The sequence below is a fragment of the Triticum urartu genome, unplaced genomic scaffold, assembly GCF_003073215.2.
Source record: "Triticum urartu cultivar G1812 unplaced genomic scaffold, Tu2.1 TuUngrouped_contig_6445, whole genome shotgun sequence".
Classification (NCBI taxonomy): Eukaryota; Viridiplantae; Streptophyta; class Magnoliopsida; order Poales; family Poaceae; genus Triticum; species Triticum urartu.
In genome coordinates, this window is record NW_024117208.1 from 1 (window position 1) to 11,485 (window position 11,485).

The following is an 11,485-nucleotide window of genomic DNA, read 5'->3' on the forward strand; positions in this document are numbered from 1 at the left end:
ATATAGTGGGCGGGAGGAGGGCAGCCGGACCCAAGTCCCTGGCGCCTCCCTCTCCCCTCGTAACACCTCTCTCTCTCGTTGGAGCTTAGCGAAGCCCTGCCGAGATCACCGCTGCTTCCACCATCACGCTGTCATGCTGCTGGATCTCCATCAACCTCTCCTTCCCCTTGCTGGATCAAGGAGAAGACGTCTTCCCCAACCGTACGTGTGTTGAACGCGGAGGTGCCATCCGTTCGGCGCTCGGTCATCGGTGATTTGCATCACGACGAGTACGACTCCATCAACTCCGTTCTCCTGAACGCTTCCGCTCGCGATCTACAAGGATATGTAGATGCACTCTCCTCTCCCTCGTTGCTAGATGACTCCATAGATTGATCTTGGTGATGCGTAGAAAATTTTAAAATTCTGCTACGTTCTCCAACAGGCACCTCGTGAGGTTTCCGTGATGTGAGCCATGACGATCGAGGCCAGGCGGGCGCCGGCGGGCGCAGAGTACCAGTTGCCTCTTTGGTGCTAAAGGGGCAAGTGAAGGCGAGGAGTCCCGAGGCATCAGGCAAAGGTTTTCATATTAGTGCAATGAGACCAAGACCAGCAGGACGGGGGTCATCAGGGAGCCCACGACAACGTCACCACCAGAGTCTTTGGCAGGCGAAGACCACCTTTTGTCAGAATAGCTTGTACTAGTTGTTCCCCTTCAAATTCATTATTGTGGGATCCCTTCGCGCCTAACAGTCCCGAGCCCAGGGGTGTGCGGCCGGTGCGGCCGCACAGGGCCTCCAGGTGGAAGGGGCCCCCAAATTAGTAGCACATCAGGCCTAGTCAAACTAGCTGGCCGAAAAGCCCTGATAGTGTCCCGAGCGTATGTCGCTAATCCATAGCCTATGAGAATACCCATCGTTCACACTAACCCTAACGACGCCGCAGCTGGTCGACAGATGCAACCTGGCGATGCAACAGAGGAACGGCGGCCGCCGGCATCGGCAGCGCCCGCAATGCTGGCAACAACAACCAGCAGGTAAATAGGGCAGGCACATGGTTGTATTCCAGCGATGCACTAAATCCACTTAGTCAAATTAACTAATCAACATCACTGCATCCTTCAGAACAAGTGCTATCTCGCTTGTTGTTACTTTTCCTCTTCTGTTGGATGAAGCGAGATGGACTGAAGGAGAGACGAGGGACAGTTTGACTAGGTCAAGTTTGACGTCCGTGAGTTCATCGGTCCCAGTTTTTTACAAATAGTTTGCTGGTAACTGTTGGATGTATATCCCTTTAGTCTTGTTTTCCCATCATTTATACTCTTTTATATTAATTGGTGTAGAAGTCATGTGTTTCAAGATTCAAGTTATGTCCTTGAAAAATCTATCTAAAATATATGAATCTGGTTACAAGAAATATAATATTTTTTAGAAAAATTTAGAGGATTTAATTCAACATCATAAAGGACTTATCCGTAACTTGAATATACAGTAGTTTTATTTTTATAAGAAAGTAGGCCTCAGTTTAGTGTTTGGCATAGGGCCCCGAATTTTGTCGGCTCGACCCTGCCACCTAATATTTGGGGAGAGGACCCGGGCCTTTATATATAGGACTAGCCACCATCGTAGCTAGAGGGGAGGTCCAATCTGGAGATCATCCAATCTAGACAGGAACCAGACCATCCACACACACACACAAGCTCACCGAGCTCAAGAACACCTCTCCTCAGGAGGCTGTTCTTCCCTTGTACTTGTTCATCCCCAGCCTACAAGGCAATCCACCACACCACACTGGAGTAAGGTATTACACCACAACGGTGACCTGAACCAGTATAAACTCTTGTGTCTCCTGTGTCTCTTGTTTCTTTGGTTCGACGAGCTAGGCGTTAAGACCGTAGTGAGAGTGTGAGCTAGGGAGAAAGAGATTTTCGTGCGCACTCCGGTGTTCGAATCTCAAGGTTATTGCTGGAACCTGTAATCCAACATCGATGGATCAAGGATGATATATGATGATGATGACGCTTGTGTGCAGCCATGGCAGTTGATGTCTTCCTAGTTAGGTGTGGAGTCTAATTGGTAGCCAGTTTGGCCGTTGCCTGTGTATTGTCATGTTCCATGATGGTTGTCTATTGGGCATGTTGTTACGGGTTTTGCTCAATTATTTTTAAATTAACCAGACATTTTTTTCTTTTTAATTAATGAAAATGTTAAATATTTTGCCTTAGTTTAGTAATAAAGTAGTGCAAACCAAAGTAACTATCATGTACTTCGGGGAACGACGCCAACAAAACATTTGCACCAAACCACTAGCTGAATTGGCCTCACTGCCGATCGACGCGGCTAGCCGAGCTAGGCAGGCCGAAAACTAGGAGCGCCCACACAAACATGAGACAATTTCTTATTTGTTCCTTTCTTAAAATATGTTTCCCTTTTTGGCCCAAATTTTTTTCATCACAACTTCATTTTCTTCCTTTAATGACACTTTCATATTTTTCTATTAACACCATGAAATGCGAGATGAAAATTCCTATTTACCAGTGATTTAGCATGCGTGTGTGTGAACCCTCCCACAAATTCACTCCCCTATTCTCTCCCTGACTCACTGCGAGATGCTAGCCCTAACCCTACAATGGCGGCGGAGGGGCACACAGCGGCGCCGGCATGAGGCTGGGAGGGCGGTGTGTGAGGAGGGTCTGGCCGAAGTACTTACGGATGGCAGGGCGGAAGGCGCGGTGGAGGAGGGCCATGGCGCTGCACCGGTCTCGGCCTCGGGCGACCATGGTGGGGCGGCGGAGGGGGCATGGTGGGGCGACGGCTACAACGCGACTATCAAGGGGTGGGGCGGCGACTACACTTTGGCTGACGCTACTGCAGGATCGGGAATTAAGGGCTGAGCTGGGTGCTCGGCCTCGACTACATCGGCGACGTGGCTAGAAGGGTGAGTCCTCTCTTTCTTCTCTAGATTTCTCCAAATATAACATATTACTTTGAGTCCATTCATCATTGGCTATTCAATTGTGCAATAAATAAATTAATCAATCTTGATTGAGATATGAGATCCCTCAATTGTGTGATTGTATTCTTAGAGATGAATATTTGCTGCCAGATCTGCAATGGAAAAAAAGACAAAGATTAGGTTGATACTACAAAGCAAGTATGTTCACAGATCTTGGATAATATGTTTACAGATAATACTTTTTTTATTTCAAATATGAAGCAAGTATGTTCCAGTTTATACATAACTGATCTTCCTTTTAATGTTTGTTGAAAATATGCACATGGGTTTGGTCTGCACGTGCTACTATATAAGGAAGCTGTAGGAGTAGAAAGTACTCATGATTAGGTTTCTCTTGCTTTTACAGGATGGATCCAAATTCAACTTATATGCTGAAAGTATTCTAATTGCTTCCTTACCACCTTGGCCAAAGCTTGGAGAACACAAAACTAAGAAAACGGGGAAAGTGGCCAACTCTGAATCTCGAGGATAAAAAACATAACCTAAAATATGTTTGAAAATTGGTTCACAAGTAATGCGTTGTTTCTATTATTTGTTTACTCTACTGCTGCCATGCATGCGTAGGATTGTCTCAAGTTAATTTGGGCCCATTTTCCATTAAAAGTGAGATGCTCAACTAGCAAACAATTGTTCCTGGGAAGGTAAATGCCAAAAGAAAAAGGAAAGAACTTGCTACAGAAATTGCAAACATTCATGTGGTGCTAAATCAACCTTGCGATGTGCACAAGAAGACGAAGATTTAACCCAGCCAGCCCTGCGTTGAGCACGAGAAGCAAAAGAAGGCTTAGCTTGTGATTATCTTGTTCATTATGTGTTTATTTCAAACTGTCCATGCGCGCTCAACCTATCATGTGAGCTTTTGCATACTGTTTATTCAAGATGCTTCTTTTGGAAACTATTTATATGCTCAGCTCATGATATGAGCTTGTGAGCTTTGGTGTTGTTTACGTGATGTATGTGACTTGGATGTGTCCTAATAGGGCTTGTGTATGTGATGTATGTCACCTGGTGGTACTCTATATGAAACTGGATGATATGATAGTTGTGGATGGTACTTGATGAGTTATGCGCCTATGTCGAAGAGTTTGTAGTCGTGTTGTCATGATATTACATGAATTGTGTGCATATATGAATTGTTGGCAGGTTATATGGCGATTTTATTATTAAAATCCAATGATTTAACTCTACTTTTATCATATAATCTGCTCACATACTACACTAGGGATAAAACAGTCTTTTTAGGTCCGACTTAACACCGTTAATTTTCAAAACTGACGGAGATGTTACATATAGGGAACCAATTCAAGTTTGAGTGCTAAGAGCATCTACAGCCGGACTTGGCAAATCTGGCCCCACAAACGCCCGCGGGCGCGTCCGCAGGCACTGACCGGTCATAGCTCATATTTGGTGATATGCATCTGAACACCTCATTTTCACCCCCTAAATTTATACAAACCATTAAAAAAATTTCCTATGCAATATGTACCACACTATTCTAAACTAAGTGTCACCATCGGAGATGTCCACGACGTCCATGCCGGGCACCGGGTAGATGGGCGCGTAGGAGTGCTCCGGCTCCTCCTCATCATCATCATCCATAGCCGCGGGCATCTCATTGACGTTGACGGGGTGCTCCGCCTCCGCCTCCTGCAAACCATCCGCAATGCACTCTGTTTTTCTTCCGCCTCCGGCACATGATGCCGCTTGGCCTCCGCCGTCGATATCGGGCGGAGGGAATCAAGTATCGTTTGCTACTCCGCTTGCAGATCCGCGGCCCCAGCGTCCCCCACGTCCACCTCCTCCTCCTCCCCTTCATCGTGCCGTCCTCGCCCTCTTCCTCCTCCTCCTCCTCCTCCTCCTCCTCCTCCCCTTCATTGTCCTACTGCTCCTCCTCCTCCTTCGGATCTACCGCATTCAGAGGTAGCCCCGCTACTATCCAGGGCTCCGCGCCTTGCCATGACCTGCTCAAGCAGGCTTCAAACGCCTGGACTGACCGGCACCCCTCATATCCAATCCAAATCGGGGAAGGGTATGGGGGCGAAGGCCACACCAAACCTATTTGGATCGCATTTTCATGACCGGTTAGTGACCGTGCTGTCCGCCCAGGTATTTCAGACGGGTTCAAGGGCGGAAAAGAAAAGTAAATATTAAGAAAGGGTCAAGGAAGGAATCGTCTCCATACATAGATGTGTACCGAAACAGACATTGCACTCACGCAGATGCTCCTATGTGTTATCCTACTCACCTTATCCGGTGCAGAGCGTAGTGGAGCGCCCGTCCGTCACGTGTTCCGTTTTTTATATGACCAACGAGCCGCCGCCGCCTGTGCTCCGCCGCAGCGCCGGCCATCCCACCCGCCCGCTGCTCGTCTCAAAACCGCGGTCTCCCTCGCTGCCTGCCCGTTCTGCCGTTTCCTGCAACCTATAAATCCAGCCGGAGAACCTCACCTGTCCATCCATCTCATCTCACTCACACTATTACTCATATAAGCTTCACTAGCTACTAAGTAGTTCACTTCCTTCCGAACCAAGCTCTCTCCCACGACACGAAGATGTCTACGGTGACCCGCGCCTACCATGACCAGAGGCTCGCCGCCGGCAGGCGCTGCTCCAAAGGTAACCAAATCGATATCTTGTCCCGCCGGTCCTCAAGGGCACATTGTAGCTTTCTGTGTCTCCGCTGAAAATTAATCGTAACTAAAATGTTTTTGTTGATCCGGAACTGCAGAGGCTGCCATGGCGGGTTCCAAGGCCGCGGCCGTCGCCATCGTCGCTGCTGTAGTGCCCACAGTAAGTACCATTCAGTTCTTCGAGGAAATCCTTGCACGGTTCATAGAATGTCTCATGGATGCGTTACCTATAACTTCAGCTGGCGAGCGTGAGGATGCTTCCGTGGGTCAAAGCACACCTCAATCCCACCGGCCAGGTGCTCGTCATCTCGACCGTTGCCGGGATGGCCTACTTCATCGTCGCCGACAAGACCATCCTTGCCGACAAGACCATCCTTTCCATGGCAAGGAATAACTCCTTCGAGGACGCGCCGGACCACCTCAAGAACACCTCCTTCCAGTAATTAGTCCCTTGATTAGCCAGTGCCCACTAAACTGTGTACGCAGGCCTGTACGTGTCTTCTGAAACATAGTAGTATACTGTTCAGCGAGGCGATGGTTTGCAGTGCGAAAAGGTGGTGTAAAGCCCTTTTCTGCGAGCATGCCCTAATTACCTGATGATTTATGATGTACTCCATAATAATGTGGCCATGTTGTCCAACAATAACAACTATAGTTTTGATTTTGTACAACTCTGGTCCAATTGCACTCGCTCATCTTACCTTTAACATGCATCAGTGCATTGCAAAAGACCCCCTACCCCTGCCCTGTTCTGCTCCGAAATACACGTGAGCATCATGCCGCTTCAATCACACGTTAAATCTTCTGCTATGGTTTATTGGATGGGTTGCCAAATAAGTCTCAGTTCTTTTCAAGCTTATGGGAGGCTTATGGCGGAAATTAAGCTCAAGCCCAAAAGAACTCGTTTAGGTGACATTAGCTTATGCCTACCGCGCCCTGTGCCTTGCACGGCGGGCACGCCGTGCCATGGCCTTATTGGACGATAGTGCGTCCCGAACATTGACACACCAACCAGGGGCGGATCCAGCGTGGGGTCGTGTCTGGGCGGTCGCCCCGGGTAAAATTTCTAACCCTAGGGTATCCCTACTGCTTTTTCTAATGGCCGCCATGGGAGGGGGAGAGCTCTCGTATAGATCTGTAGGTTCAATCGAAAGAAGTTACGAGCAGGAAGACAGAAGATAACGATTCGCTTGTAAGTTGTAAGATGGGCCAATGACTAAGGCCCAACTAGACGGGACTATGTGAGCCCATGATTTTCTGTAAAGTTTTGGCATTCCCAATTCTGTCGACAGGAAACCAAATCAGCAAACAATGTATCACGCGATCACCGCTCAAAAAAAAAAGTATTGCCGCCGCCTCGCCTCCGTGACGCGGCGCCCTATGCTGCCGGTCCACAGCCTCGCCGTGGCACTGCCTAGGTCCTTCCCCGACCGATGGTGCTCGATGGAGAAAGAGGAATCCACTTGTTCGCGGAAGGCGGCAACATCACCGCCCCTTTAAAACTGCAAGCGCCGGGCCAATTGAGACAGCAAACAGCAAGTTCGTTCATTCTCCCCTAATCTTCTACTCTCATTCTTCCCTAATTTTCTGCTCTCATTCTCCTATATATCTTTAATCTCTTGTTACGTTGGCCTAATTTTTCAAAGTTAAATGCTGATTTTTTTAGGGAAATTTAATTACATACCAAATTGGATGCTCTATATATGAGCATAAGAATTAGGCCTTAAATGATTTGTTTGTCGCGTTATATATTTTTCTCCTTGAGAATAAAGCTACATTGCAATATTGGTTGTATTGATCATCTTGCCTGGATCCATACTACCTAGCCCATTAATTTTGTTCATTGTCTTCTCTCATTGCACCGTAGCTTCAAAATTATGTTTTCTCTAAAAGTCCGCCCCGGGTAACTTCAAATCCTGGATCCGCCACTGGCACCAACGGAGAGATTGCACGTCCGCCAACGCGTTTGGACGCCAGACGGACCGCACAGCCTCTGGCGAGGCAGCTACGGCTGGCCTAGCACCGGATCCATGCGTCATTTGGGTGGACGTAATGGATTCTCGATAGATGGAGTCCGAGCACAGTCGTGCACGGGCATCCCCTCAGGCGCAGCGGAACGCAAGCCGGACGGTTATCTCCTCCTCGAGGCCGCGTGCGATAAGGTCGAGGTCGACGGATTTGGAAGTGAAGGACTTGGATCTGCTGCCCGTCATACCGGAGACGAGCTTGGATGGCGGAGGGGAGTGGAGAATAGGTGAGTGAAGTGGCTAGGGTTTGGCCCGGCGAGTGGATAGGGAGGAATTTTTGTGAAGTCGGGTAAGCCGGCGTGGGCCGGGTCTGACGTTGCGGACGTAGGGCGCCCCGTATCCCCCCATATTTGGTCTGGATATGAGGTGCCGGTTAGCCCAGACGTTTGACGACCGTTTGAGGGATCCGTCTGGATAAAAATCATGACCAGACAAAGACCGGATGGTCTGTCCAAACATATGAAACGGGTTTGAGGTGCCGGGTTGTAGATGCTCGTAGGAGCGAAACCGACGGCACCTGCTCTGCTCTGCTCTGTTTCGTTTCTTTTATCTTACACAAAGGACAAACGCCTCGTGTAGCAAAATTATCTATGTATTGTGATCAGATCAGCACTGTGGTGCCTAACTTTAAATGGATCGAGATCTCCCTTTTCTTGCTAGCTTTAGTTTGGTGGGTAAAGAAAGAAAGACGAGGGAGGGAGCAACAAACAAACATCGTCCAATCCTGTGGATTCCCATACCACAGTTTTGGATGCCGCTACCGGAAAGCGTGCTCTGCCCACCAACTCAGTTCTGCACTCCAAGTCCAAACGAGTACCCACGGTTTGCACCCAAAACCGTGCGTGGCCGCCACCTTTTTGCTCGCTATAAATACCCGGATCAACTCCTCGTCCTGGAAGCATCAAGCAACAGTCAGCCAGCCAACCAGCCCATCTCATCTCACTTGATCGCACCCTTTGTACTGAGCCGTTTCTGCACAAGATCACGGCGAGGATGTCGTCGACGGCCACCGTCACCCGCGCCCACCTCGAGAACAAGCTCGCCCTCGCCAGACGCTGCTCCAGAGGTAGTAACCAGGATCCACTTCTTCAGAGTTCAGTTCAGCCAAGTTGTGTACTGATAGTCTGACACTAGCAATGCATTTCTTTTTCTTAAATCTTTTCCAGAGGCGACGCTCGCCGGAGCAAAGGCGGCGGCCATCGCCACGGTCGCGTCTGCGGTCCCAACGGTGAGCTCCTCCGTCCGGGATTTGTTGATTTTCATGCACGTTGGTCTGGTTTTCATGACTGAACTGTTTATCGTGCAGCTGGCGAGCGTGCGGATGCTGCCGTGGGCCAAGGCGAACCTGAACCCCACCGGCCAGGCGCTCATTGTTTGCACCGTCGCCGGGATGGCCTACTTCGTCGCCGCCGACAAGACTCTCCTCTCGCCCGCAACGAAGTCCTTAGCACGCGCTTGTCCGTTGCGCGTATTCTAGAAAAAATGTATGCATCCTTGTCAGTGTCCCAACGCAAGAAACTGCTGCGCCGGAATGTATTATGTATGCACATGCTTTACATCTGTGTACTGAATAAAACTGAGGGCTCGATCCTGGTTTCAGATAAGCCGTGTACGACAGACTTCATATCTCGACGAAGATGGAAACTGAGCTAGCAGTGAGGCTGTGACTTACAGCAGAGAATTCAGGTGGCCCCACATGTTAATCCGAAACTGCAGAGGCTGCCATGGCCGGAGCCAAGGCCGCGGCAATCGCCACCGTCACTACCGTAAGTATCCAGCTAGCCATTCAGCTCTTCGAGGAAATCCCTCCAGAGTTCATAGCATGTCTCATGAATGTACGTGATCCCTATTAACTTCAGCTGGCGAGCGTGAGGATGTTGCCGTGGGCCACCAGGGCGCACCTCAACCCGACCGGGCAGGCCCTCATCATATCCACCGTCGCCGGGATGGCCTACTTCATCGTCGCCGATAAGACCATCCTCTCCATGGCCAGGAAGCACTCCTTCGATGACGCACCTGACCACCTCAAGAACACCTCCTTCCACTAATTAGACTATAATAGATCCATTAGTAGTGTGCAATAAACTGCAAACACTTATCTGATTATGATGTTCAGCCAGCTGAGAAGCGACGACTTATCTGACTAGTAATGCGCATATGCAACACACGTTAATAGTTAGGCAATATATTAATTACACACAGATATTAGGTATGATATTATTTATATATTAATTATGTGATTAGTGCAATATTTGGTATGATATTAATTGCACGTTAAACCAGTGGTGGTGCCAGGATCAAAACCATGTGATGTCAAGCTTCACTAATAAAAAAAAATTAGATCATAAACAGGAATAAAAACATCATACTTTATTACAAACCGTCTATGGCAGTAGTGCTTTGTGGCGATGCATACATTGACATGTATATGCATAATAGCATCAGTACTAATAGACTAGAATACATCAGTTTCAACATAAGTTATGAGACAATGGTACAAGAAATCATCACCTATTCTATTGCGCCAATCAGACTTGATATATTTCATTGTGGAAAATGCTCTCTCAACTGTTGCCGTCACCACCGGCAAGATCAATGCTAGCTTTACCAAAAAGAATACTAGAGGAAAGGTATTGTACTTCTTTGTCTCAACGAGTTTTCTGCAAAGATCACTAACCCCTTTCAAATTGGAGTCTTGAATCATCATGAACATTTTCAAGGAAGTTATCAAGTTGGACACTAAGATCTTCAATCTTGCTTTCACTCCCAAAATCTTCTGGATACAAACGAGCCATTGCTAACACTTTTTCTTTGTCAAAATTAGCAAACGAATCAGAAGGATCCAAAGAAGCCATCTCAAGAAGCAAGGTTGTGCTGCTTTCACTAAAGCGGTCATCAATCTCTACACGTAACATATCAATAACGGTGTACATCAGACTTTGGTAGCAAGTCTTATTTGATATGCCATCAGTCTGAGCCTTCCGCTTTGATTTCGATCCTCGGGGTATATGCATAGCATCCATGTGAAAAAGTTCAATATCTTGTTCAATGCAAAAATCAGTAACCTTTTTAATCATACCTTCCCAATGTTGGTTTCTCATGTCATGTAGCCTTCTTTTGGTTGTGTGAGTATATGACACGGCATTCACAATGTCTTGATCCTTCCTTTGCAAAGCAACACTTAGATAATTAGTAATCCCAAGTATAGCCTTCATCAAGTGCATCATGAAAACAAAGTCAGATGTTTGAATAGCATCCAGAACACCTTTTGCTTTAATCCTATCAAGAGCTTTCCTGGCGTTTTGTGCATTATCATCAACAACTTCAATTACCGAGGGGGACATAACAATCATATTCAAGAGAGAGCCGAAATGAGAGCCCCAACGAGTATCCCCAGCTCGTTTAAGTCCAAGTTCTTGATTCAAACCTCTACCAGTTTCAAGTTCTCCATTCTGCAGTGTCGTCTGGACTCTTTTTGCTTATTTCTCTCTAAGAATATCTCTGTTCTTAAAAGAATTTCCCACTGTGGAGAGAAGAACACTCATCCACTCAAAAAGCCATACCACATCTTCATGGTTTTTTACAACTGCAACTAGTGTTAGCTGAAGTTGATGAGCAAAACAATGAATGCTATGAGCAGACCTAGAATCTCCCGTTACTAAAGTTTTCAAACCATTCAAATGCCCTTGCATATTACTAGCTCCATCATAGCCTTGGCCAATAATTCAAGAAGGGCTAAGGTTATGTTTTTTAAGCACTGCATAAATAGCTTGTTAGAGAGCAAGAGAAGTTGTTTGAGTAACATGAGAAAGGCCAATAACACGCTCCACTGAAA

General features: G+C 47.4%; 3 protein-coding genes across 3 annotated transcripts; all 3 read left to right on the forward strand.

Annotated features, from left to right (window-relative positions):
- The first annotated feature begins 5,299 nt into the window (after positions 1 to 5,299).
- LOC125530622 (early nodulin-93-like) lies at positions 5,300 to 6,204 on the forward strand. The gene is made up of 3 exons (XM_048695001.1): positions 5,300 to 5,609; positions 5,722 to 5,783; positions 5,863 to 6,204. Exons 1-3 carry the CDS (start codon positions 5,546 to 5,548, stop codon positions 6,064 to 6,066), a joined length of 330 nt encoding a protein of 109 aa, XP_048550958.1. The 5' UTR covers positions 5,300 to 5,545; the 3' UTR covers positions 6,067 to 6,204.
- Positions 6,205 to 7,653: 1,449 nt separating this feature from the next.
- On the forward strand, positions 7,654 to 9,254 carry LOC125530623. The gene is made up of 5 exons (XM_048695002.1): positions 7,654 to 7,877; positions 8,550 to 8,716; positions 8,817 to 8,878; positions 8,957 to 9,090; positions 9,251 to 9,254. The coding sequence occupies exons 1-5, from the start codon at positions 7,654 to 7,656 to the stop codon at positions 9,252 to 9,254; spliced, it is 591 nt and encodes a 196-aa protein (XP_048550959.1).
- Positions 9,255 to 9,359: 105 nt separating this feature from the next.
- LOC125530624 (early nodulin-93-like) lies at positions 9,360 to 9,698 on the forward strand (the record flags this gene model as incomplete). The annotated part of the gene is made up of 2 exons (XM_048695004.1): positions 9,360 to 9,416; positions 9,510 to 9,698. Coding segments are annotated over 2 exons (246 nt in total), but the record flags the coding sequence as incomplete, so codon positions are not given.
- Between the last annotated feature and the right edge of the window lie 1,787 nt (positions 9,699 to 11,485).

Coding starts and splice junctions, on each gene's coding strand:
- LOC125530623 (XM_048695002.1), top strand. CDS start 7,654: ATGCGTCATTTGGGTGGACGTAATGGATTCTCGATAGATGGAGTCCGA. Junction 7,878..8,549: donor CGGAGGGGAGTGGAGAATAG/GTGAGTGAAGTG, acceptor TCGTCCTGGAAG/CATCAAGCAACAGTCAGCCA. Junction 8,879..8,956: donor TCGCGTCTGCGGTCCCAACG/GTGAGCTCCTCC, acceptor TTTATCGTGCAG/CTGGCGAGCGTGCGGATGCT.
- LOC125530622 (XM_048695001.1), top strand. CDS start 5,546: ATGTCTACGGTGACCCGCGCCTACCATGACCAGAGGCTCGCCGCCGGC. Junction 5,610..5,721: donor CGGCAGGCGCTGCTCCAAAG/GTAACCAAATCG, acceptor CCGGAACTGCAG/AGGCTGCCATGGCGGGTTCC. Junction 5,784..5,862: donor TCGCTGCTGTAGTGCCCACA/GTAAGTACCATT, acceptor CTATAACTTCAG/CTGGCGAGCGTGAGGATGCT.